Raw genomic sequence first — 26,045 nt, 5'->3', positions numbered from 1 at the left:
GGTTACACTAGGTGGCCAGCATTGCCTCCCAGGTCTGGAAGGTGTTCTGAGCTTTTTGCATGCACATAGTAGGACCCTTGCCCCAGAGTGAGGGTCCTGGGGTCTGGAGGAGAGTAAAAATGGGGGACATCCGACTGTGGAGAAGCCCTGCCCAAATGCAGGTGTGGCTCATGAGCTACGACTTGTCATCATACTGTCCGGCAAATGTGCAAGTCATGCTCTCGGTAACTCAGTTAGGGAGATGAGGTGGGATAAAGGCAGGATTTAGATTTGAGGCAGGGACTGCACAGGAAACTCTTTGCCTTATAGGCAGAGGGCTCCAGTAAACTACACCAAGACACATTTGTGCCAAGAGTCTTCCACAGATAGATTTTTTTTTTAACTTGTGGTGAGAAATAGACAGCTGAAAGTAAGCATGTCCAGGCTTATGTGGCATGGCATTTTTGCTTCAGAACTTTGTTCTTAACGGCACTGGGGTTGGTCAGGAATTCATATCGGAAAATGTATTGAGTAGGACAGTTGCTCCTTTCTGTCCAAGCATGTCAGAGTATGAGATCATTTGTTAAATGGAGGCTTGGCCTTTGAATTCTTCTTTGGCCCCTTTCTCCTGCAAACAGTAACCTTTTTTTTTAATAAATAGTGGGTATATTTTTAGTTTATGTTAGTAGTAATTGAATAATAATGAATATGTGCTGGTGTGTGCACTTCCGTTTGTCTGCTTCTTGCAGCAAAACATCCTCCAGCTATGGGCCTTTTCCACCTCTGAACGTAAAGCCAGTAAAAAAACAAAAGCCATGTGAGAAGGGTAAAGAGCAGCCGAAAGGAACGTTCTCTTTTGTGAAAAAGCCCACCACGGGCTGGATTGTAAAGAAAAAGTTGATGGATCTTTTTCTCTTGCCTATATTGATAGAACAAAGCGCTGATCCTGAGGCAGAGGGGTCCTTCTCTGCGTTGGAAATAAATTTTATCCTTTATTTGTCTTACAGGTTAGCCTTTAAATCGCACAGTTTTCGTTTTGTCACAGGATACCGGCTTTTAACTCACTACTGAAGTCTGGGAGACTGGGGTTTTTGCATCTATTTTTATCCCACACACCACCCTGGTTCAGAATAAGGTTGCTGGTTTCTTCTCAGGGCTCCTAGCCACACTCAGCCCTCAACTGGGGAGTTGGGGAGTTGAATCAGCTTTTCCTTGATTGGGAGTAAGCACAGTGCCGTGGAGAGGAATCCAGGCGGGACCATTCAGGGGAAGGTGACAGTGTACGGTGGGGAAGGCTGGACACTCACAAGCCAAGTGTCAAGGCAGCGTGAGCCTCAGAAACAGCAGCTGCCCCCGTGGCAGAGCTCAGGACAGACCAGGGAGGCCGGGCAGGGTGGTGTCTGTGGGACAGAGCAGGGGCAAGGACACGCACAGCCAGGCACAGACTCTTAGCTGGCTCTCAGTGTCAGCATGAGCAGTAAGCAGAGTACTGGGCACTTGGCACGTCAGCCTATCAGAATTCATGGGAGGTTATTTCTTAAGTGAAATTCTAAAGAGTTAAAGGATGAATTTGGACAGTGATGGAATGGATGACATCATCAGCCAAGAATCCCCATTGGATATGGAGGGGAATTATAAAAAGGTAAGGGGGGGGAGAGCTCTTTTGTTTGTAAACAATCGGGCCATTTTTCTAACTGAGAGAAAGATCACCCTTGAGGAGTGGCCAAATTCCACACTCAGTGGCCATTGCCATAATATATTCAGGAAAGCTAAATGCACAGAAGTGGATGCATTACGTTGGGAGGGTGCTGCTTTCTGCCTTTCCCAGCTCATGTTCATTAATATTCATTAATTCATAAACAGTAACTGGAATACACGTTGTTATTCTGAAGTTGAAAATTTTCTATCCTGCGTTTAGTTGCTAGGCCGTCTCGTTTAAGTAAAAGAATCATTTTTAAAATTTTTGATGTATGTTGATAGTTTACTCGCAGTAAATAATTACTGGAATGTTTAACCTATCTTTCTAAGTTTGACTTTTCTAACAATGAAAAATACAGTTTAAGAGAAGTGTGGGGTTTTGAAAAATTTGAATAGTGTCTGCTAATACTTTGCTAACCTTTCCTTTTGAAAGGCAGTAAATATATTTTTGGAATGTTTTATCTGGTAGTTGTCTGGTAATAACAGGCCCAAGTAAAAATAGCTTTAGTTATATGGGTGAGGTCATGAAATTAAACTACAAGTATATGCTTGTCTGTTCACAGAGGGCTAAACACATACTATGTCTTTCCCCCTCATTATTGTCCACAAGTCAAGCGTAGGTCACGACTCCGCACAGTATGAAGAATAAGAGTCCTTCCATCGTGGACTGGAAAGTAAGACCTCTTTTCCTTCAGAGGTAAATATTAGTTAGTATATCCTCCTAGAACAGCAAAACTTGCTGCTCAATCTTTAATTTGATCAAGTATGCCATTAACTTCTCTCCCCCCGGAGTAAGATATAGAAAGTTCTCTCATGATAGTTCCTTGAGTGTAATAATGTAGTTTGGTGTTTTATATCTGATACACAAAATTGTATATGTGTGGGGGGGTATTTTTACTCCTTAGAGCAGGTCATAATAGTTCATGCTCTATTCTCCGGAACCTGAAACTTAAATATGTAAAAGAGGCTTCAACGACCTACCATGTTTCCCTATGCATTTTTCTCCCTTTGCATTCTGCAAGAAAGGAGTGAGTGCCCAAGGTGGTAAGTGTGCAGAACACTGAAACTCTGACACCTCTCCACTGTCCCCTCCTGCCAGACGCGGGTGTGCAAAAGAGGCATAGGACAGTCAGCAATCGGAGTCAGTCGCTTACCCAGCCACGAAGACAAGTGCACATTTCTCATATTGCCTGTTTTCAGTGCCAGAGGACTGGTCCCAGCCAAACCATTTCTCAGGCAGAAAAGTGTAGGTCAGTTTGCACTTAGGAAAAATGAAAGACATCCTGTGGCTGTTGCAGTTTCAATGGAGTAATGTCCACTGTAGTTTTTTCCTCCTTAGAAACAACTGAGAGAGCCTGCATGCCTGGAATGAGCAAGCGATGATATGCCAGCAACCTGATACAGCACTGACTAAAATGACAAACATGTGAGGCTCAAGTAGCTTTAAAACATCAACAACAAGACAGAGTTGCATTGTGTAATTTGTTATCTAACGAAGGCAGTAGAATGCCACATGGGATTTAAAAAAAATAGTATCTAATAGGTTAATACAAAAGGCTGCTAGATGAAACTTCTAGATATGTAGGATACGCAGAGAGCAATGTATATTTTTCTGGACCCCAAACATGAGAGTTGTTCCCTTGTCATTTCAGCTTTTTAACTACTTTTCTCAGCAAAGGTCTTTCTCTTTCAAATTAATGTACATATTGGTTACTCTGAAGTCTTCATTATGCTAAAAAAAAATGCCCACTATTGATAATTTTATTAAGAAATTCTAGTGAAGCAGGGCAGCATATGCTTTCTTTAAAATATAAAGAATAAGGGGCGTCTGGGTGGCTTCGTCAGTTAAGCGTCTGACTTTCGCTTAGGTCATGATCTCACGGTTTGTGGGTTCGAGCCCCGTGTCGGGCTCTGTGCTGACTGCCAGCTCAGAGCCTGGAGCCTGTTTCAGAGTCTGTGACTCCCTCTCTCTCTGACCCTCCCCTGCTCACGCTGTCTCTCTCTCCTAGAAATAAATAAAACATTAAAAAAAATTTTTTTTAATAAATAAATAAAATATAAAGAATAAGATTGGGGCGCATGGGTGGCTCAGTTGGTTAAGTGTCTGACTTCAGCTCATGTCATGATCTTGGAGTTGTGAGTTTGAGCCCCATGTCTGGCTCTGTGCTGACAGGTCAGAGCCTGGAGCCTGCTTCAGATTCTGTGTCTCCCTCTCTCTGCCCCTCCCCTGATTGTGCTTTTGCTCTCTCGCTCTCTCTCTCTTTCTAGCTCTCTGTCTCTCAAAGATAAACATTTAAAAAATTTTTAATATATACATATAACTTTAAAATATATATATATAACTTTATATACATATATAAAAACTTTAGTAAAAATAAAATAAATAAATAAAAACTTTATATATATATATATATATATATAAAGAATAGGATTGGGGCACCTGGGTGTAGTAAAAATAAAATAAATAAATAAAAACTTTATATATATATATATATATGTGCATATATATATATATATAAAAAATAGGATTGGGGCACCTGGGTGGCTCAGTTGGTTAAACATCCAAGTCTTGGTTTGCGTTCAGGTCATGATCTCATGTTTTGTGAGTTTGAGCCCCACATTAGGCTCAGTGCTGACAGCGAGGAGCCTGCTTAGAATTCTGTCTCTCTGCCCCTCCCTGGCTCATACTTGCTCGCTCTCACTCTCTCTCTCATAATAAATAAATACGGAATAGGACAACATTTACCTCACATAAAAATCGTTTTTCCTAAATCAAATCTTCCTTTTGTTTTTCTGTTGTTTTTGTTGTTTGGTTGACTAAACAGAAGATTAAATTAGATGCCATAAAGTAGCGGTCTATAAGCTTTTTTGACCTTGGATCTATTAGTAAAATGTTTTTGAGTCCATACGTCTAATATATATCTATTTTATTGATAAGTTATACATATATCCTACTATAAATATATATTTTGTATATATAAAACCTATACACAAAATACATATTTAAAAAATTTTTTTAATGTTTTATGTATTTCTGAGAGAATGACAGCGTGAGCAGGGGAGGGTCAGAGAGAGGGAGACACAGAATCTGAAACAGGCTCCAGGCTCTGAGCTAGCTGTCAGCACAGATCCCAAAGTGGGGCTCAAACCCACGAACCCACGAACCCTGAGATCATGACCTGAGCTGAAGTTGGACGCTTAGCCGACTGAGCTACCCAGGCACTCCCACAAATACATATTTTTTAAATAGAATGTTTTTAAGTATAGAAGTTTTAGTAATCCCTTCTTTTACTTCCTGTCACTTTGAGGTCTGTTGTCAAAAACAATTGGAAAATTGGTATACCCCTGTCTAGGTACAATAGAATTTCCTCTACCAGTCACACTAATAAATGCCACATGTGTATAGGGATTATTTTGCAAGGTTGTTTTAAAGTCAGGCAAACAGCCTTCAGGGGGAAAGGTCACTTTCCGATAACTAAAATTAGATTCCACCTTGGCAAAGCAAGGAAAAGAGCACACTTCTGTTCCTATTCCTTGGGGAAGATGCTGATTATAAGAAAGATGTTTCATTAAGGACCTCTGGCTTACTGAGGAGTAGTAGTAAAACTGTCCTCAACAGAAAACACACCTTAGCGTATTGGAACGAAAGCCTGCACGGTGGTAGAATCTCAGGGGTGTGTGCTCAGGCCATTATTGTCCCACCACACTCCGAGCAACCTCTGACCTTCTGACAGAGACCTGCAGCTGCTTGTCCTCAGGACCACAGTGGCCGCAGCATGGGATCTATGTCCTGATCCCTCCACCATCACTCATAAGAGTCCCCCTCTGTCCCTGGCATTGCGTGGGGAGCCAGGATCCCAGAAGGGACTCTGGGCTTTGCCTCCAGGAGCTTACAGTCCACGTGGGCAGGTACCCGAACAAATAAGCAGACAGACTGATGCTGCCTGGAAGAATGTTCAGAACCAGTGTGGACCTGAGAAGCGTGCAGCCTGTGCCGTCTCAGACCCAGGGAAAGATCCAGCCACACTGATGGAGACAGAGAAAGGAAATCAAGAAAATGTAACCAAGAAGACTGGCTGCCACTCTGTTGCAGAGCAGAGCAGACACTCGACGCTGGTCTGTCCCCAGGCTACTCCTCGCCGAAGGAGCTGCGGACCGGGCCGTGTGTGGTCAGAGGCTGGGGAAGCCAGCTTGCTCGCTTTGTTTTTCCGAGGTGCTGTCTCTGGTGTTGTGCATCCAATTATGGTGAAAGATTAGGGAGGAGCCCGTGAAAAAATTAAAAGGCTGGAAGGAACAATATTTAAAGTGAAGCCACAGCTGCGCCTCATGTTTTTTTTAAAAGGTGAATGGAAATGACTGCTTGAGATAAACTGCAATAAACAGGAACACAGAATGCCAGCTGCCATTCCAGACAAGAGCTCTGCCCTCCCCACACAATTACTGAGGAAAAGCAGCCGTCGACCTCCATTAACCCTCATGTCTTCCTGCCTCTAAGGGCTGAATACGCTTGAAGAACTGTTGAGTTACTGAACCCTGGAGCCTAGCCCCACCTCGGCCACCTGGGGACAATCTTTTCAGCTTTCTGGGCCAGAGTCTCCTATTCTTTCACGGGAGGAATTGGCCTGGTTGGTCTTAGATGCTATAAATATGAAGCCTCTTGGCTCCTGGTTCAGGGTTCTTTCCACCCTATCGCCCTGTTGGCACACGTCGGATAGCCAGGCTGGTCGGGGAGTGGGTTGTTTCAGGTAACTAGATTTTCCAGATATATCGTATGCGAGCTACCTTTGTAGGTGTGGTTTATTTTTCTGAGATATGATTCTTCTGTATGAGATATAATTCATTTACCATAAAACTCACCATTTTTTCGAGTACATTTTGATGGTTTCTAGTATATTTATAAGGTTGTGCAAAGCACAACTAATTCCAGAACATTTTCATCACCCCACCCCCCCAAAGAAGGCCAGTACTCTTTAGCAGTTCTTCCCACGACCATTAATCTACTTTCTGTCTTTATAGATTTGCCTGTTGTGCACCTTGCTGGCTTTTATCCCTTTCTCCACTCTTCCCACCAGCTTCCCCAGCCCCTCCCTCTAGTGTTCACAGCAGCTACTATTTAGTAAGTTTCTCTCTGGGCCAGGCACTGTGCCAGGTCCTTTCTGTATAGTACTTCATTTAATCCTTTAAACAACCCATAAAATAGGTATTGTTATTCCTTTTTTCAGAAAAAGAAACTGAGGCTTAAAGAGTTTCTATAAGTTGCACTAGTGAACGTCCGAGTCAGAATGTTAACTTGGGTCTTCTTGACCCCAAATCACCTGAACTCCCTGCTCCTTTCTGGTCACTCCTGTGTTCAGGTCTCCCAGATCCTAAGTCCACACTGACATGGAAAATTAAGAACATCAGCTTCCCTGCAGTTGATTGAGGTTGGGCTATTTCATAACCATGCAGTAGGTGTTTTCAACTGTTGTGTTCTCACTGTGATACTGAATGACAGCAGTTGTTTAAGGCTTCTAAAATGTCACCTGTTAGAAGGAGTTCCCAGACAACACTGACCCTGTGTTAAAAAGTAGTCTCTGGGGGCGTCTGAGTGGCTCAGTCAGTTAAGCATCCAACTTCGGCTCACGTCATGATCTTGCAGTTCATCAGTTCGAGCCCCATGTGGGGCTCTGTGATGACAGCTCAGAGCCTGGACCCTGTTTCAGATTCTGTGTCTCCCTCTCTCTCTGCCTCTCTCTCTCAAAAATAAATAACCATTTTAAAAAACTTTAAAAAATACTCTCTGTAGCCAATCCTGTGAGAATGAGAAAGCTCAAGATGCTCCCACGAGTTCCTGTTTTGGATATACCGCTCATAGGGGAGGAAAACTTTTGTTTCCAACTGTATCCCCACAGGGTTTAATGTTGAAACACTTCCACTGCTTTGTCATCCTTGTGGATTGCACCTGGGGCTCCTTTACCTTCACCAGAGCTCCCATTCAGCCAGTTATTGGCTACTAGACTTCAACCCACCGAGGGTGAAATACCTTTGCTCCCCGGTCCTTAACAGTTAAGAGCATTCGAGTGTTAGGGACTCTGCTCAACAGCACTTGTGTCCTTCTGCTTCTGCCTCATTATCTCCCTGTAGCACGAGAAGTAAGGCAGTCACTAGGCAAAGCCATCCTCACGGTTGGCTTCTTGTAAACAAGCATCTCTCTCCTCTGGACTGGCATCCCAGCACTTTTAATGTCAAGCAGTTTTCAAGTAAAGTAAGTGTCCAAAGGCCTTGAACTATACAGTCCTTCCCTTTGGGTTCCCATCCTGGACTTGAGGTACCCAAGGACAACTTTCTCATGAGTATTGATGCTAAGCAAGCCGAACCCAGGCTTCCACACTGCCCGACAGCCCGGCCTGACATCTAGTCCAGAGGGCTTGTTTAGGCGGCTCAGTGCAAGAATGCAAAGGTGAGATTTCAACAGCATTTCAGGGAATCTTTCTGGATCGATTAGTGGAAAGCATCAGAAATATAAACTGAAAAGAAAATGCCCACAGTGTATCCAGTCAGTGATACAACGGAAAAAACACTAGGTTATTTAACTTGTGTTTCCACTAATAATTGAAAAGCTCTTCCCAGAGGATAAAATAAGATGCAAAAACTTAAAAAAAATTTTAAAAATCTGCACCGTGCAGGTACTTATGCACTTGACATTCAAAAGAGTACACTTGATTTTCTTGTAGAATGATGTTTTCATATTTTGATCTTGTGGCAAACTCATGGCTGTTTCAGAAAGAAAATAATTAGTATCCGTATATGCGGGTTTTCTTTTTGATTATTTTGTTTTCAAGAAAATTAATACAATTTGCCTAATTAACAAATGAGTTCTGTACTTCTGGTTCCCAGTGTTTAACAGCCCCAGACTCCTCTGCACTGGAACGTTGCCCGCAAATGTTAGAGGAAAACTGCCTTCCTTACAAGCTGAGGAGAGAAACAAGAGTGACTGCTATTTTCCTATAAGAAAAGTGCTTTTCCACAGGGAGCTCCAGAATCCCAGCTGCATTCCCTGGTGGATGATGCTAATGGGGATGGTGCCGACATCACTAAGCAATAGATTGCACTGAAGCAAGGGGTTCATTAATTGCTTCAAAACAGGCATCCCGGCCAGGCGTTGGCAAGGCCAGGCCGCCACAGATGATGAAATCCACCTGGATCCAGAGCCTAGCCGTTCCTCCTGGAACAGATTTGTGCTCCCTTAGAGGAGAACCGACTCTGTGTTCCATCCTGCTACTTGATCTGTTCAATTGCTTAAAGCCATGGTTCTCAAAGTCTCTGCATCCACAGCATCGGCAACATCTGGGAACTTGTTAAAAAATGTGTTTTCTCAGCCGCACCCCAGACCTTCTGAATTAGAAAAAGAAGTCTATGTGTTTACAAGCCCTCCGGTGATTCTCATGCGTAATCAAGCTTGAGAACTACCAGTTTAAAGAAATTTGTGACAGAGAGGGGGCCGCGGGCCACTTTGTACACGTGCCTTCCGGTGCAGTTCTCCACGTGGCATACCGCTGGTGCAGCAACCTCCTGGCATCCTGAGTTTCTTTATGGGCCGTATGGGGGGTGGGGGGCTGGGTCGTTATCTGCTTGGGGAATAACACAGTCCCCAGTACTTAGGAAGTTTTCCTCAGTGGTGATCCATATACACCCTGAAGTATGAAAGCAGTAACCAGGTAGCAATTTAGCAGGGCAGAAAGGAGGATGCAAGAAGTGGTATCTTCCGGGATTAGAAATGAATTGAGTACTGAGACGGTTAGCATTAGAAAACCAGTAACAAGCACATCCAATAATAAAAGGTTTTTTCTGTTCTCATGATGAACAAGTAAAAGTAAGAAACAAATGGAACTGGGGATGAGGGGAAGATCAATCCCGGGAAAAGATGGAAGACAGGAAATTGGGGGAAACAGTTTTCTTTCTGCCACTCCCCGTTCCCACAAGTGAAATCCAGGCTTCCAAGTTTATGTGTGCCGTTATTCCCACAGACTCCTCTGCCATTCACATCAATCAGGTCCTCTGATTTTCTAGACCAAACTTCTTTAAACGTCTTCCTCCTTTGGGGAGTTTAAGGAACTCCTTCCTTTTAATCAGACAGGCCATTTCCGGCTACGTGGGTTTCATCATCTGTGCAGGAGTCAGAAGGAAGCAGCTGTTTGCGGTGTCCTGACTATCAGCTGGATTTAGGTTTAAGATGTTATTTCCCAAAGCGTGCTCCTGAGAGACCTGGTGACCCCACAAAAATACAGTGTGTCAAAAAATTTTTAGAAACAGAGATGATACCCAGTCTTCCATTTATTTTTAATTTTTTTTAACATTTATTCATTTTTTAGAGACAGAGAGAGGCAGAGCATGAGCAGGGGTCAGAGAGAGAGAGAGAGAGACACAGAATCTGAAACAGGCTCCAGGCTCTGGGCTGTCAGCACGGAGCCCGACACGGGGCTCAAACCCACGAACCGAGAGATCATGACCTGAGCCGAAGTTGGACTGAGCTGACTTAGCCACCTGGTACCACCCGCCCCCCCCCCCCCCGGCCTTCCATTTATAAATTCACGTGCAGGTCAGCAGGTGAAAGATTAGGCAGCCCCGGCTTCAGAAACCAGAGACACCACGAAGCTGCTAGCAAGGTGAACTGGGCAGAGGGGTGAAGGCAGGGTTGGGGTGGGGGGGGACTTGTTAATGGTATCAGTGTGTAAGGGACAGGTCCCGCTGCATCCTGAAGAAAGTATGGGAAGGACTTGGGGGCATACCAGCTTTGGAGATGGACAGTATCTACTCTATCAGGACATTTTGCTTCTTACTTCTTTTACCAAACACCCGTCTTTGTTCTTGCCAAGCTTGGGTAACCGCAGCAGAACAATGGCGCAGGGGGAGAGGCTGAGCATCAGTGTGTGGGTTCAGAAAGTGTCTGTGTTCTGAGATCGTGGTTCACATGGTACCCTCAAAAGCCATTGTGAGTCTTATCTGCCTGGGCACAGGGGGTGGCAGTAGGGAATTCAGCGACAGGCAAGGACAAAAACTAACTGCCTATGGCTGGACAATGGTGATTTTCTAAGCACATTTTTACTCTTCTCTTGGTCTGGAATAGGCTTTCTGTCTCACAGCGATGAGCCACCATTTCTCAGTCGCCCGTTTGATTTTTGCAAGCAGATATGAATTTTCGGTGTTTTAACTTTTGAGAGGCTATTTCCCAAGGCCATTTTAGGAGTGGACATGGCTCCACATGCCACAAACCCAGCCAAACAATGTAGTTTTGAGTCAGCCTCTTCCTTTCCCTGTACACTTCCCCATTCCTCCCTTGAGGCACATCTGGGCTTTAGGAGGATGGAGGACATAATTGCCCTGGAGGTATAATTCTCTTAGAGAACAAAAGAACTTTGAAACTACACACACACACACACACACACACACACACACTCTACACATGTGGGCAACAGAAAGGAAAATAGTTCCAATTATTGAATTTTAAGAGAAAAACTGTTTTTACCAGTCAGTTGAATCATAGTTACTTAAAATGTTAGGAATGGCATTTGTTCCAAAAGGAAGATTAAGCAGTGGTGTCAAGGGGAGTGGCTCTGATGAGAAGGTGGTTTTTTTGTTTTGTAAATATCTGCAGTTATGATTGGGTCTTGGTGTGTATATTTTGCAGTCAAGTGTTTTCTCCTTTTCTGAGAATACGTGACACCCATCTCAGGAAAGAAGTAGATCCATAACTCGTAAGTCCTACATCATATCTCCAACATGGCAGCCACCATTATTTGCCCAGACACTTCACTCATCAGTGTGGAAGAGCAGAAAGATTTGGCACCAGAAAGACAGACTTGAATCCTAGCTCTTCTGTCTAATAGTGGGGGAACCTTCCTTCACCCTGCAGTTCCTCATCTTCAAAGCAGAAATTGTTGGAGGATTAACCATAATAGCTACCATTTATCATATATTTACATCACCACCACTACTGCTGCTGCTAAGCAGTTTCCATAATGTTCTCATTTAATCCTCCAACATCCAGTGAGATCCTTTACCTCTAGACTCAGAAGGGCTTTCCATGCACAAAGCTGTCAACAACACTTTAGAGAAGCAGCTATTGCTTAACTACCTTAACACCTATCTCAAAAGGACTAATAATATGCCTACTATAAAAATTTCAGACCTTTATAGAAAAATATGCAAAGCTAGAAGTAATTCAGAGAAAAGCAAGTATAGAAACTAAAAATTTTTCAAATATTTAATATCACTGGTAATCAAGGATATTAACAAAAAGAATACCACTTTTTGACTATCAAACAACAGAAGTCTTTTTTCAGTGAAAGTACTCAGTGTTAGCCAGAATATAGTGAATGCCACACCCTTTTACGTTGCTGTTGGGCATGTAAATTGGAACAGCTTTTCTCCAGAGCAATGTGACAAAATGTGTCAAGAGCCTCAACACATGTTCACACTCAGCTGATTTGGTAATTCCACTTCCAGGAACTTATCCTGAGGAAAGAATCAGACACGTGGGCAGGGATTTATGTAAAAATGCAGACTTCTGTGGTATTTTTAATTGGATACAACCCAAATGGCTAACAATAGAAGGTAACTCCATAGGACAGAATGATATACAGCTATTATAAATTATGTTTTTAAAGAATATCAAATATTAAATGAGGGAAAGTCTTAAATGAATAAACAATATGATCCCAATTTTATAAAAAGGAAAAAAATACACATATAAGATAAAAAACTAAAAAGAACTCTCAAAAAAACCCCAAAATGTTAGCAGTGATCTGTATCTAAGTGGTGGATTTATGAGTGATTTTTATTTTTTTAAGTTTTTAAATGTTTATTTTTGAGAGAGAGAGAGAGATCATGAGCAGGGGAGGGGACAGAGACAGAGAAGGAGACACAGAATCCAAAGCAGGCTCCAGGCTCTGCACACACATGCACTATAGCTCTTAAGTGTGACATGGTTCCATTGGTACATGCCAAAAGGGAGGGCTATCTGCATAAATAGCTACAGATATAATCACTAAGTTTGAGAGTTGATAGAACGCTATGGTTTCCATGGATTAAAAAATGTGAAAGAGGGGCGTGTGCCTAGGTGGTTCAGTTGGTTAAACGTCCAACTTGGGCTCAGGCCATGATCTCATGGCTTATGAGTTCGAGCCCTGCATCAGGCTCTGCACTGATAGTCCAGAGCCTGCTTGGGATTCACCCTCTGTTCTCTTTCTCTCTCTCAAAATAAATAAACTTTAAAGAAAAAATTTTAAATATGAAAGAAAAGGAGAACAGAGATGAGCTGTCCTTGAACTAGAAGTTCGCAAACCTATTTAAGCTAAATATCTGATGCTGGAGTCTGGGGTGTGTATTTTAAAGACTGCAGGAGGGGCACCTGGGTGGCTCAGTTGGTTAAGCATCCAACTTGGGCTCAGGTCATGAACTCACAGTTCATAGGTTCAGGCCCCACATCTGGCTCTGTGCTGACACCTAGCTCAGAGCCTATGTCAGACTCTGTATCTCCCTCTGTCCCTGACCCTCCTCTGTTCATGCTCGCTCGCTCGCTCTCTCTCAAAAATAAGTAAAAAAAAACGTTAAAAAAAAGAAAAAGACTGCAGGAAATTCTGATTCAGCCTATCCAAGCTGGCAATTGAAAACCACTATCTTAGAAGCACTGTGCTGTCATATATTTTATTCTGCTCAGTTTAATATGGTGAGCTCTTGTAATGTAACTAGTGTAACTGAGGAGTTGAACTTTTAATTCATTAATTTTTAATCAAAATGTAAATAGCCACATGTGGCTACCATGTTAGAACACCTTACCAACCACCATGTTAGAACAGCCTTAACCGATAGTCCACTGCCTTCACTTGGGGGTATTTGAAATGAGGCCAGTTTTCAGCCCACCCTTCCAACAGGTTGTGCATTTCATCGCTGACATAGTGATGCTCAGGTGGCAGCTCAGAGCTTTCACGTGTAACTTCTGGGTACCAGTGGCAGCAGATGTGGCTCCAGAACTTCTCATTGGGCGGTTCAAGGGCCGTCTTGCCTTCCACAGCCACACTCAGTCACGTGAGCTGCATTTGATGATATCACTGGCTCACCCGAGTCTTCAGCCCGCTGCTCAGAACATCCGATGACACTGCCACAGAACAGAAACCCAAGCTCTCGTTCTCACCCCAGGATTGCTAACTCATTATGTTTGTTTTTGTAGTTGTTTTATTTTTAACTAAGGAAATCATTTCTAATCTTCTCCCCTGTTGTTTAAAGGGTTTAAAAGTTCAGCATGGTGAGTTTTTATGGGACTTTTATGGGAAGCCAAGTGTTGTAAACATATCCAAATTATCACAGTAGTGTAGTTTCCCACATCCTTTTCCTATGCACACCGACCTGATTTCTCTTCAGAATGTGAAACAGATAGGCCCAGTTAGAATCCTCCAGCTATTCCAGGCCCTTTGTTAGGGCTTCTTGTGTTCTGAACCTGGAGAGATAAGGATAACTCTCAAACAGAAACAGTAGTCCTTGTCAAGACTATAAGCCAGATGCAGGCAGGGGTTGCGATCACCCATCCTGGGCTGTGTGTCCAGGAAATCAATGGGCTGTGCCGCATTGTAACGTGGCACCTGCCATCTCATAGGGGCTCAGTGCATATTCGTTGAATGAATTAATATTCTTTTTTTTTTTTTTACAAATAGTTTATTGTCAAATTAGTTTCCGCATAACACTCAGTGCTCATCCCCACAAGTGTCCTCCTCCATGCCATCCCTCCTCCCCCCCACATCCATCAGTCCTCAGTTTTTGTCAGCATTCAAGAGTCTCTCATGGTTTGCCTCTCTCCCTCTCCCCCACCATTTCCGCCCTTCTTCTCCCCCTTGTTCCTCCGTCAAGTTCCTCCTAATCCTCCTATACGTGCAAACATATGATATTTGTCCTTCTCTGCCTGACTTATTTCGCTCAGCATAACACCCTCAAGGTCCATCCATGTTGCTACACATGGCCAGATTTCATTGTTTCTCATTGCCATGTAGTATTCCATGGTATAGATAAACCACATCTTCTTGATCCATTCGTCCGTTGATGGACACTTAGGCTCTTTCCATGTTTTAGCTGTTGGCGGAGAGTGCTGCTATGAACATTGGGGTCCATGTGCTCCTATGCCTCAGCATTTCTGTATCCCTTGGGTAAATTCCCAGCAGTGCTATTGCTGGGTCATAGGGGAGTTCTATTGTTAGTTTCCTGAGGAACCTCCACACTGTTTTCCAGAGGGGCTGTACCAGTTTACATTTGAATGAATTAATATTCTTGCAATAAAGAAAGTGGGCTGAAGGGATGATATACAGAAGAGAAGACACGATCCGGGAAAAGGCCACATTTGGGATAAAAGTGATTTGATCTAGGACAAAGTGCTTGCCCTCCACGACTTTCCTCCAGCAGGTAAGAAGAAGAAGGATTATGGCACCAAATAATCTAGTTCCATTCCGGTGAAGATCACTTTATACCACCATGTTGAGTTCCTAGACCCGTGATCATGAAAAGCTCTGAAGAACTGAAATTGCTTGCAGAGGGGAAACCAGGAAAGATCGGTTTAATTTCAGCTCTTCATAATTCAAACGCTCTTGTGCCGTGGCCTTTTCATGTTTCATCTAAGGTTGCAGTTCTAAGCAACTTAGCAGTTGGGCTATAGTTGTCCTGTATCTGCCCACTTATCAGCATTTTTTATTTTCCTGAAATTTTAGGCACAGAAAAATGAGAGAGAATCTATCCGACAGAAGTTGGCACTTGGAAGCTTCTTTGATGATGGCCCAGGAATTTATACCAGCTGTAGCAAAAGCGGGAAGCCAAGCCTTTCCTCTCGGTGAGTGTTCTTTTGAGTTGATTTTCTGATATGTACCTAATGGATTTTGTCATCCGACTATACATTTAATAAAAGATACCTTTTAAACCCTTGAGTACTTTTTTCCCATAATATTACCACCTTTATTTGGATTCTAGACAGACCCCCAAACACACACACACCACCTGTTGGGTTTGTTTTTTTGCTTTTTAGTTTTCACCCAGCCACTTGCGGTCATATTTCTATATTTCATTTTTTTTTCCTAGACACAATTGTGATTTTGCTCTGTGATGGGGAAATCAAGCCACACTCTTAATCAAGCTGGCTGGTGTTTAGAGAAGTGTGGCAGACCACCAGATTTCCCATTAAGCAGTTCCAAAGCATCCAGCATCACCCCCCTCCGAAACATTTGATTGCAGTGAATGCCGGTAACTGAGAAATACAATTCCCACTTTGATCATTCGATGTTTATTACAGTGCTTAACCTGTCCTCCAGGGATTATTCCTTTATCTTAATTTATTTCAGGACATCACTGCTTATTTATTGTAACTTATTTCAGGCTACCATCGGTCATTTGCATAGCTTTTAATTCCAGTTAAGATATATTAAAATTCTAATTGTACCTAGAAGACAGGGCTGTAGACCAGAGCTTCCCAAACTTTAATATGCATATGAATCACTTCTGGTATAAATACTGGCTATATTTACCATGTTAAGCCAGGTGTGGGAGACACATGATAACGTTTATGCATTTATTTAACCAACAAATTTCCACTCTCTCCTTACTGTGATGTCCAGAATTAGACACTTTAATGTCTACTTAAATATATTCTATCTGGCTTTCAGTAAGCCTTGTACTTCAGTCTGATCCTTAGAGACTCATCTGAATCAGCGAAAATCAGAAAGCACCCTCACGCTCCCATATACACACACGTTAAGAGTCACTGCTGTGGGTTCAAACATGGAGATCGGAGTCTTATCCTCAGCCGGGTGCCCATCGGGTCTCTTAGGGTCCCCTCACTTTTTTCACGTGTCATTCCAGAGCCAGAAGGCCACCCTTCCCTTTGCCGGAAAGCACCTCTTTCCGCTCCCAGTAAGGAGGCGGCAGAAGGAGCCCTGGCTGAGGAACCTGCAGACCTGAGGATTAGTCCTGGTCGGTTTCTCATTTTGAGACTTTAAGAAATTCCATTCTGTCATGCCTCCCTTTCTTCATTTTTGTAAAATGAGGAGATTTGACCATACAGATCTCTACTGCTTTTCTTTAATATTCCCCAGAGCACTAAAGAGATTGCTTTTAGAAACACCATCTCTCTGCTCAGCAAAGTCATATTCATCTGGCCCAAATGGAAGGTTTTTGTTTTTAAAAATCAAAGTTTTACACACACACACACACACACACGCACGCATACATGGCTCTGAAAGTAAAATTAACAGTAACTACAAGGTGTATAATAACAACACAAAATAAAGATAACTGTTACCTGTTCCATCTGTCTCTAGGTTGTCCTACTCTCCAGAAACAATAACTTTTAACTCCTTGACTGTTTCTTTTGGTAATTTGCCTATATATCTGTAAGTAAAATGCTTATTTTCTTAGTCTTTTAAACAACCAGCTACCAGCTACCAGCTATAGAAAATTATAATTCAGGTCTTTTACAGCCCTCCCACAGACAAACCTGTGTATTTCTCCCATCCTCCCTTTAACATTGTTTCGTAACTTGGGGTCAGATAACAGTTCACTGCTTACATTATGAAGATCATAGATTATTTATATTGAACCATGTAGTAAACTGTGATTACTTGAGAAACTTTAGTGTTTGTCTTGAGATGAAAATTACCTCCATTTTCCCCTTTGTGCCAGTCCATGGTTTTGACTGCTATATTATATTCCACTGTGTGACTATATTACAGTTTATCCAGCCACTGTTCTGATTACAGGCACTGAGTTTGTCTCAAAGGTTTTGCTCTTGTAAACAGTGCTGCTTATAAACACTTACAAACACATGTCTCCGCTATCCATGTGCAAGTCTCTCTTTGGTGTACACCTGGGAACAGAGTTACTGGGAAAACACGTGAATGTTCATATTTAGAAGATAATGCCCAAAGTGTCCTCCAACATGATTACAAGTTACACTGTGACGGGCAATGTGTCAGAAATCCTGTTGATCCATAGTCTTTCTAACCCAATATTGCCAATCTCTTTCACGTTTTTGGTAATTGAATGGATAGCAAATGGTATTTCACTGTGCTTATTACCCATCTTCGTTTCCCTTTCTGTGAAATGTCTATTTGGGTCTTATGTCCAAATTTCTGTTGGATTCATTCTGCTTTTTAAAACTGATTTTATCAACATTTTATAGTCATGATACTAATCCTTAATATGTTGTATGTATTGCAAGTATCTTTTCCCAGGTTGTGGCCCGTCTTTTTGCTTCCTTACTGTGTCTTTAATGACCAGAATTCCTTCTTATCAGACTTTTATAGTCCATGTTTTCTGTGTCTTGTATTAAAAATGTTCTACCCCAAGGTCCAAAGGACATTAACCTAGATTCCCTACTGAGAGTTGAGAGTGTTGATCTTTTAAGTCTGTAATCAATCAGGAGTTTATATGGTTATGGAGATGTCTGATTTCATCATTTTCCATTTACATGAACATTTTCCCCATCCTATTTATTTAAAAAAATCTTTCTTTTACTCACTGATCTGACAGACCACTTCTGTATATACTATACATTAATGGGAATACACTCTATTTCATTAGTTAGTGTTTCTATCCCTGTACCAATACCATTAAGTCTTAATTACTGTAGCCTCAAAATAAATTCTACTATCTAGACAGGCAAGTCCCTTTCCTCTTCTTCAAAAATATGCTAACTGTTCTTGCTTTTTATTCTTCCATATAAATTTTAAATCATCTCATCAAGTTCAACAAAATAACTCTCTTGGAATTTTTGACTGGAATTGCATTGAATCTATAGATCAAGTCAGATGAGAATGCATTTTTATAATATTAAATCTCCCTACCCATGAACATGGCCTTTCTTTCTTTTATTTAGATCTTATTGAATATTTCTTATTAAGGTTTTATAATTTTTCATGTAGAGATGTTATACATCTTTTGTCATACTTATTTCTAGATACTTGACATTCTGGTATTATTTTAAATTCTCTTTTATAATGAGTTTTCATTGTTTTGCTGCTGAACAGAAATGCAGCTTGTTTTGTATACTAGTCTTATATCCATCCACTTCACTATATTGTTCCTATTACTTGTCTGCCATCCTGTTACCTCTCATAAAGTTGTCTATAGATTCTTTGGGATTTTTAAACAGTATCATCCAAAAAAGAACAGCTTTGTTTATCATGTGTTGCTCTCCAGTCCTCATTCCTGGTTTGTTTGGTTTTTTTTTCCTTTTATTGTATGGGTTAGGACCTCAATATACTGAGAATTAAAAATGGTAGTAGTTTTTAAGGGCATCTGGCTGGCTAAGTCAGTTAAGCGTCCAACTTTGGCTCAGGTCATGATCTTACAGTTTGTGAACTCAAGCCTTGCATCAGGCTCTGTGCTGACAGCTCAAAGCCTGAAGCCTGCCTCGAATTCTGTGTCTCCCTCTCTCTCTGCCCCTCCCTTGCTCGCACTGTGTCTCTCTTTCTCTCTCAATAATACATAATCATTTTTAAAAAATTGTAGTAGTTAGAATCTTTAGCTCATTCTCATATTAAATGAAACACTTCTAATGTTTTCTCACTTAGGATGATGTTAATTTTAGGTTTTCTTTAATGTTTCTCATTATCAGTTAATTATGCTTTGTTATATTCATAATTTACAAAGAATTTTTTTTCATGAATAGGTATCTGATTTTATCACATGCTTTTTCTGCATCTCTTGAGATCATTATATGATTTACTCTGTTAATCTATTAATGAATTACATGTATAGTTTAAAATATTGAACAATCCTTGCATACCTAGTATAAAGCAAAATTGGTTGGATTTTTTTTTCAGGCACTATTGAATTTTCGTTGTAGTATTTTGTTTAGGATTATTACATTTATATTCATGAATGACATGGGTCTGCTGTATTCTTTTCTCCTAGTATTTTTTTCTTCTCGTTTTTGTATCAGAGATGTGCTGGCTTAAAGATAAGTTGGCTACTGTTCCTTCTTTCAGTGTCTAAGAAAAGTCTGCATAATATTGGAATATGCTGTTTGTCACCTATGTAACCATCTGGGCCTGCTATTTACTTTGTTTGCTTTAACTGCTTACACTTTTTAGATGATCTTAAGATTTTACATGTTTCTTCTTGAGTCAACTCTGATGGGTTGTATTTTCCTAAGACTTTTTCCATTTTGTGTTCAGTTTTCAAAAATTCTTGAAATGATGCTTCCTCATTTTACTGTAGATATTAATTTTAGGTAAATTGTTTAAGATGTTTTCTTCTGATTTATACATTGTCCATGATTTTTTCTGAGTTTATATTTTGTTTTGATTTCTCTGCGTCAATAATTCAGTATAAAATGCTAAATGTTGTTGGGCAAACTCTCTGGTTGGGCTACTGTTTCCTCAAAGAGACCTTCCCTGACCATTTTCTCTCCTCTTACCCTACGTATCCTCTTACTCTTTGTTTTCCTTTGTGGTCCTTATCACTACCTGATATCATATTTTATATATGATATATATATGTATATACATACATATGTGTGTGTGTGTGTATGTGTACATATTTTAATCCATTCTTTGTCTTTCACTAGCACTAAATATAGGCTCTAAGAAAGAAGAAAGCAGGTCTTTTTCTGTTTTGTTTACCACCATAACTATTGCCTAAATAATGCCTAATAGTCACTAAATATTTGTTGAATTAAAGAGTGGTTAACTTTCCCTTAGAATGGTCAAATAAAAATGCAACTATTTCATTAAGCATCCACATAAAAGTATGGGCTATAAGATGCATAGACCACTCTCCAACCTCGCCCTGAGGAGTTTTGAGCCTGGCTGCCAGTATTTTAAGACTCTAGCAGGGGAGTGATTGAAGGTTCAATGTATAGAATGTTACTTAATTCCCTTGATGTCAGTAAAGGGTGTTAGCTGTGTCCAAGCGCCCCATTTCAGAGCTCCTCTGGTTCAGCCTCTCAAGACAGTAAACTTCTTCATTCTGCCAGCCCACAGGTAGATGGGGCCAACAGAGGGTCTGATGGTCCTTCCAGTTTGTTCAATCAGTCTTTCTTTGTGTGTAATCCTATCTACCTTCAGCTGGACCTGAGCTTGTCTGGACTCTGCAGTGCAAATAAATGCATGGGCTTCCTCTACCAGCCATCGGCGCATAACCCAGCAAGTGGAAATGTTAACTCAAGTACCTCTCACCCATCCTCATTTTATCTACCAACATTTTTTCAAACCCTCTTGCATGCTGCTGTCTCCTTTCCCACATTCTTTGTCCATGGAGGTTTGTACCTTCTTTCTTCCCTTAATATTATTTTACTAGGATTTCAGAAGAGTGAGTAGACAAATGCCCGTGTTCAAAATGCCATGTTGAACTAGAAGTCTCATGCAAGTTTTTATTATTTCTAATAGCTGAAGTATCTTCTCAAATAAAATCCTATGCAGAAATCCGGTATGTAAAACTAGGTCATCCTCTTTTGTTGCTGGATGACCAAAGAAGAAGGTCTGGGATACCCCTGCCCAGAGAATGCCTCCCCCCTCATTTCTTTTCAGTGCCACTCTGTATCTCCCACCTCCAGTGCCCCTCACCAAGCCTCCACTTCACTGCCTCTTTCCATCACTCCCTACATGCCCCCAAAGCCCACCTGAAACTCTTCAGACAGAGCAAGCTTGGAAAAATCACTGAGTCATCTACCCCCATGGGAGACACAGCTATCTAAACATATATGTATTTCACAGTCACTCATAACAAGCTACACTTGTTGACTTGCCATAAGGAGTATTATTTATATCCTGTGGGGGTTTTTTGTTTGTTGGTTGGTTTCAGATGGTTTCATCTCCACATTCTGGGATGAGATCATCCTCTGTAAGAACACGATGACTTTTCGGATACCCTTTAAGATGACGGCTAATTGATGAGACTTAATGTTTCTAAGAAATATCACTTTATCCCTGTAAATTGGAAGTCTGCAAAGACTGTCATCACCCCCTTGCCACTAATAATGTAAGAGAAAAGCCTCGGGAAATGTTCAGTTGTATAACAACCCACATTCCCCATCCCTATTTTTCCAACCTATTACAATCCTGAAATTTTTCATTGAGCTAGAAATACCTCACCTCTTACAAAAGGACTTGAAGGATGTTAGAACGTTAAAGCCCACTCATACGGTGCTCCAAAATGCACCAGAGTACATTTGTTGAATTATTAACTAATTAGAACCAGGTAAATCTATTTGACTCTATGACCCCAAAGAGCTCAGGACTCAGTTTTAAATGAGGCCAAGGGCTTAAAATTAATTGGCCAAGCAATGCATTCTGAAGTGCTGAGCCTACATTTAAGACGAGACCTACGCCAGTTAGTGGGACCTTTGGCAAAATAATGCAGTTCTATTTATGTATTTTAAAGAACATGCATTTACCCATAGGAATTAACTTCATACACGTTGTGTGAGAAATCATGAAGTAATAGAAGGGTCTTCTGCGAAGACTTGTTTTCAGCTGCTCCTGCAAGTGCAAGTCCTTCGTAATTGTCCTTTGCATTTCAGCCCTATTGAATTTTTCTAATTGGTGCTGTCTCCCAGAGCACTTTTTAGAAGAGTGACAAGCTGTTAAATGTAAGCTAGGTTTACAATAATCCCGTAAAGATATTTCATGCCTAATACTGTAGCAAAGGACTTTTTTATATTGCTTCATAACTCAACTAATTAAATTTGACTTATACCGAAATGTAGCAAATATAGGAAGTGCCACTTTTTTTTTCTTTAAAACTTGCTAATCCACACATAATCAGCCTTTTCAAACTGAGACTATATGACCTTTGTTATTTTTTTCCTATTTAAAAATGTTTCTGCGAAAGCTTTATGAAGGCTTATAGGGAAAAGAGGAAAGTGAATTACCTACTGTATTTTTGAAATAGGTTTCTAAGAAATATTCAGTGTAGTCATGTTCTCAAAAAAAAAGACTCCTTTTCCCTTATTGCTAGTATTATACTTTGCTATAAAATATTTGTTATTGACCACATTAATCTTGAATCACCATTATATTTTGGATTCTGAGTTTATACAGTCAGTATTATTAAAGGAATTCAAAGTGGCTTGGCTGCTATGAGAACAGAAGACAGAGTGGTCATTAGTAATGGTCCTCTAGGAAACCTTTCATTTTTCAGACATTACAACCTGATCTGACATTGTGGAGAAAATGTGTGCAGCCCTCTCCATTCTCCTTTCTCAGAATAACCACAAAATAAACCTCTCTCTTACCTCTTATCCTACCCCAAGATAGATTTTATTTGTATACATATAAATAGAAATACAGTCTTTTTCATAATGTATACGATGGGAAGGTGTAGCCTAGGATAGGCTCTACCCTTCTCTCTAAATATGGTAAATATTATGAAAAACAGAAATTCCCCAGAGAGCTTTTGAGCAGCTGGTTTGAATAATGATTACTATTTACTCATCTCAACCATCCAACATCCCCCACTCATTTCTTTCTGGATCTTGTAGGTTTCTTGGTGAATGACTAAGATAAGACCAATAATAGATACCTACCACCTTCTTTTGTGTACTGGCTGGGGATAGGAGCTGGGGAGGCACCATAGCCCAGGCGGTTGTATCAGCTGGACGGACACTGATCCAGAGAGGCTTTAAAGAAATTGACTCACGGGAGCTTTGAATATGAGGAACTGAGAATCTGCATATGTAATCTGCCACAGAATCCCAAGTTGAACAAGCATCATTTTGCCAGGAAAGTGAATCATCCTTTTGTCTCAAACAGTAATAATTTTTGTGCTATTTCCTGGAAGAAATAAGCAGTGTAGTCACATGTACCCAGCATGGATGAGGTTGTCTACTTCAACGCAGTGGAATTTGCTTTCGGTAGCATCTTCCTTGAAGTAATAGGTGTGTACTGTCACAACCTATTTACAACATGTAGCATGCTTTGAAACTTCATCTCAGTCTCGTACATGGAACTAATAATTTGCTTAGGAAACCCTTCATGTAAGTAATTCCAAGATACATGTCACGGTAAACAGTAGTTTACAAATTATTTTTTATACTATTTGAAAAACAATTGGGTAGCCTACAGAAAACCTATCATTTTTTTATGCCCTCCTTCAAGGATTACCTCTACTTTTGGAGGTAATTTTTTAGAATATCAACGAGTTTTAAAAGTGAAGCAAGATTTGAAGCGGGTCTTTTGAGGAGTAATAAAATTAAAATGGCAAAACAAATTTAATTATGTAAGCAATTCTTCTCTTTCACAAACCCTAAAGAAAAGCAAATTGGTATTTGTGAAATTTTCTTTGTCTAATAAATAGCCTCGCTTTACAATAATGCCGATGACCCCAGTTTAATTAGGTGCAATTAATTTTGTGCAAGCGAAATTTGACATCTTGCTAGAGGCAGAACCAGCTGTACCCTGTCTTATGAATTTTTTTATTATCACCAATGAGAATTCAATTGTCGGAGCCGTTGCAAAAGGGTGGGAGGCAGGGAGGAAAAGGCCACAGGGCTGCATTTTATATTTAAAAATGGCTCCAGTGGACAGCTAAATGTTTAATTAAAAGAGCTTCTAGGAATGATTTTTCATTGGAGTATCATCTTTGACAAGTTGTCGTGACTTTATTACTGTGGTTTACGCTCCCTTTGGACAGTGCTCGCACACATGTGTCTGGACACATGCAACTCACATGAAGACCAGGCTCCTTTGAGAGTTTACAGAAGCATCCGCTGCCACGAGAAAATACTCCCACTGACCCCAAGTAAGCTGTGTCATCTGGAGGTTTAACACAGTGCTTTTGTTCAATCTTATAAGATTCTCTGCCTTTCAAAATGTTCTTTAAATTTTTTTTCTTGTTTATGTATTTTAAGAGCAAGAGAGAGGAGAGTGCACGCCTGAGAGAGGGCAGAGAGAGAGAATCCCAAGCAGGCTTTGCATTGTCAGTGCTAAGCCCGATGCAGGGCTTGAACTCACAAACCTGAGATCATGACCTGAGCCAAAATCAAGAGTCAGATGCTTAACTGACTGAGCCACCCAGGTGCCTCTCCGTCAGATTATTCACATCCAGATGATTACATGTATTAAAAACCCATAGAAGACATTTTGATAAACCACTGCCAATTGAATGGTGATACATGCCGCTTTAACACTTAGAATTGTTATTTTAGTTACTGAAATAAGCCCTCTAAACTTACCTGGATATCCATTTTTATCCCCTATGTCCTGTACATACAAAAAAAAAAAATGTGTAAGATACATTGGGTAAGATGGTCCTATACTCTTTCTACTTTCAGAATTCAGTTGTTCGTTTAACCACTTTCCCTCAGAGTTGTCCATCTTTACTGTTCTCCACAATGTCATCCTCTGTGCCATCGGACGATGCTGTGTATCACCTTTCAAGCCCTTGATCCACAGGTTTTGATGCTGGAGCTTTCCTGTTCTTACCAGACGGCATGAATACATGGACTGCCAGAGCCCACCCCTTCATTAGTGACCCTTAACTGATTTGTTGGCTGAGAGGGCTACAGCTCAGTGAAACAGTCATGTCACCAGCTGCCTGGGTGGCTGAGATTGTGAGACACCCAACTTTAACAACGGCAAAATGTGAACAACCATGCTTCACAGAATCAGTGAAATTCAGTAAATCTACTGCATTCTTCTTCATGACTGCATATAATTTGAGTGACCCCACATTAAATCATGAAAGAGAATGTCTTTGAGATAAAGCTTATTCTACAACCAAGCCTAAGTGGTAGCCCCAAATGTTTTGAAACATGAACATAAAAAGTGGTGAAAGCAGTGATTCACTGTTGAAGAGAGTACAAGAATTTGCTGTCGAGAGTGTCACCAAATCCAGGCAATACTCCTCAAACACATGCACAGGCCTGACTCTCCAACTGCCGTGTTTTTACCCCAGACACAGGAACATGATCACCCAACCCAGGAAGCAACAAGCAGTTCTTCATCTCCAGCAGCTGAAATTCATCAGCAGGTCAGATGGATGCAAGGCTTAAACTCCATCTGGGCCGAGAGGAGTAATTAAGCAGTCTGGCTTTAAAAACAGACATTTGAATGTATATCAATTACTTCCGAGTCTGTAATCTACTGCAGATCCAAGGGGGAAGAATGGGGTCCACACTGGGTAGGGAAGCGATGTGAACGGTTGAATCAGAGAGTCCATCTCCAGAAACGTTCACTTACGAGGAAATGTTTCTTGCTGTTTTCCAAGAGGATCTCCCGTCCCCAGCCCCCTGCCAAGAACAAAAGCCCAGCCTGACTCATATGTGAGTCATGCTCCACGCAGAGCCTCCATTTGAGTCAGACACACAACCATCCTCTTCCAGCTGTCAAACATATAATCCTACTCACCTTTTCTCC

The 26,045-nt window shown here is 41.1% G+C and overlaps 1 protein-coding gene across 5 annotated transcripts in view; it reads left to right on the top strand.

Annotated features, from left to right (window-relative positions):
- The window catches only part of SCHIP1 (schwannomin interacting protein 1), a 123,669-nt gene that overhangs the window by 78,685 nt on the left and 18,939 nt on the right, over nt 1-26,045 (top strand). For 4 of the 5 annotated variants that reach the window (XM_039241974.1, XM_039241973.1, XM_039241977.1 and 1 more), the window contains one exon: nt 15,408-15,526. In XM_039241974.1, coding sequence (XP_039097905.1) covers nt 15,408-15,526 — 119 coding nt within the window. Of the gene's footprint in view, nt 1-1,484; nt 1,622-15,407; nt 15,527-26,045 lie in introns of those variants that run through there. The other variant, XM_039241975.1, reaches the window with a different exon arrangement.

Source organism: Hyaena hyaena, unplaced genomic scaffold (genome assembly GCF_003009895.1).
Source record: "Hyaena hyaena isolate Hyena2069 unplaced genomic scaffold, ASM300989v1 scaffold_203, whole genome shotgun sequence".
NCBI lineage: Eukaryota > Metazoa > Chordata > Mammalia > Carnivora > Hyaenidae > Hyaena > Hyaena hyaena.
The sequence above is the reverse complement of the archived record's forward strand: the minus strand, read 5'-3'. Positions and strand labels throughout refer to the sequence as shown.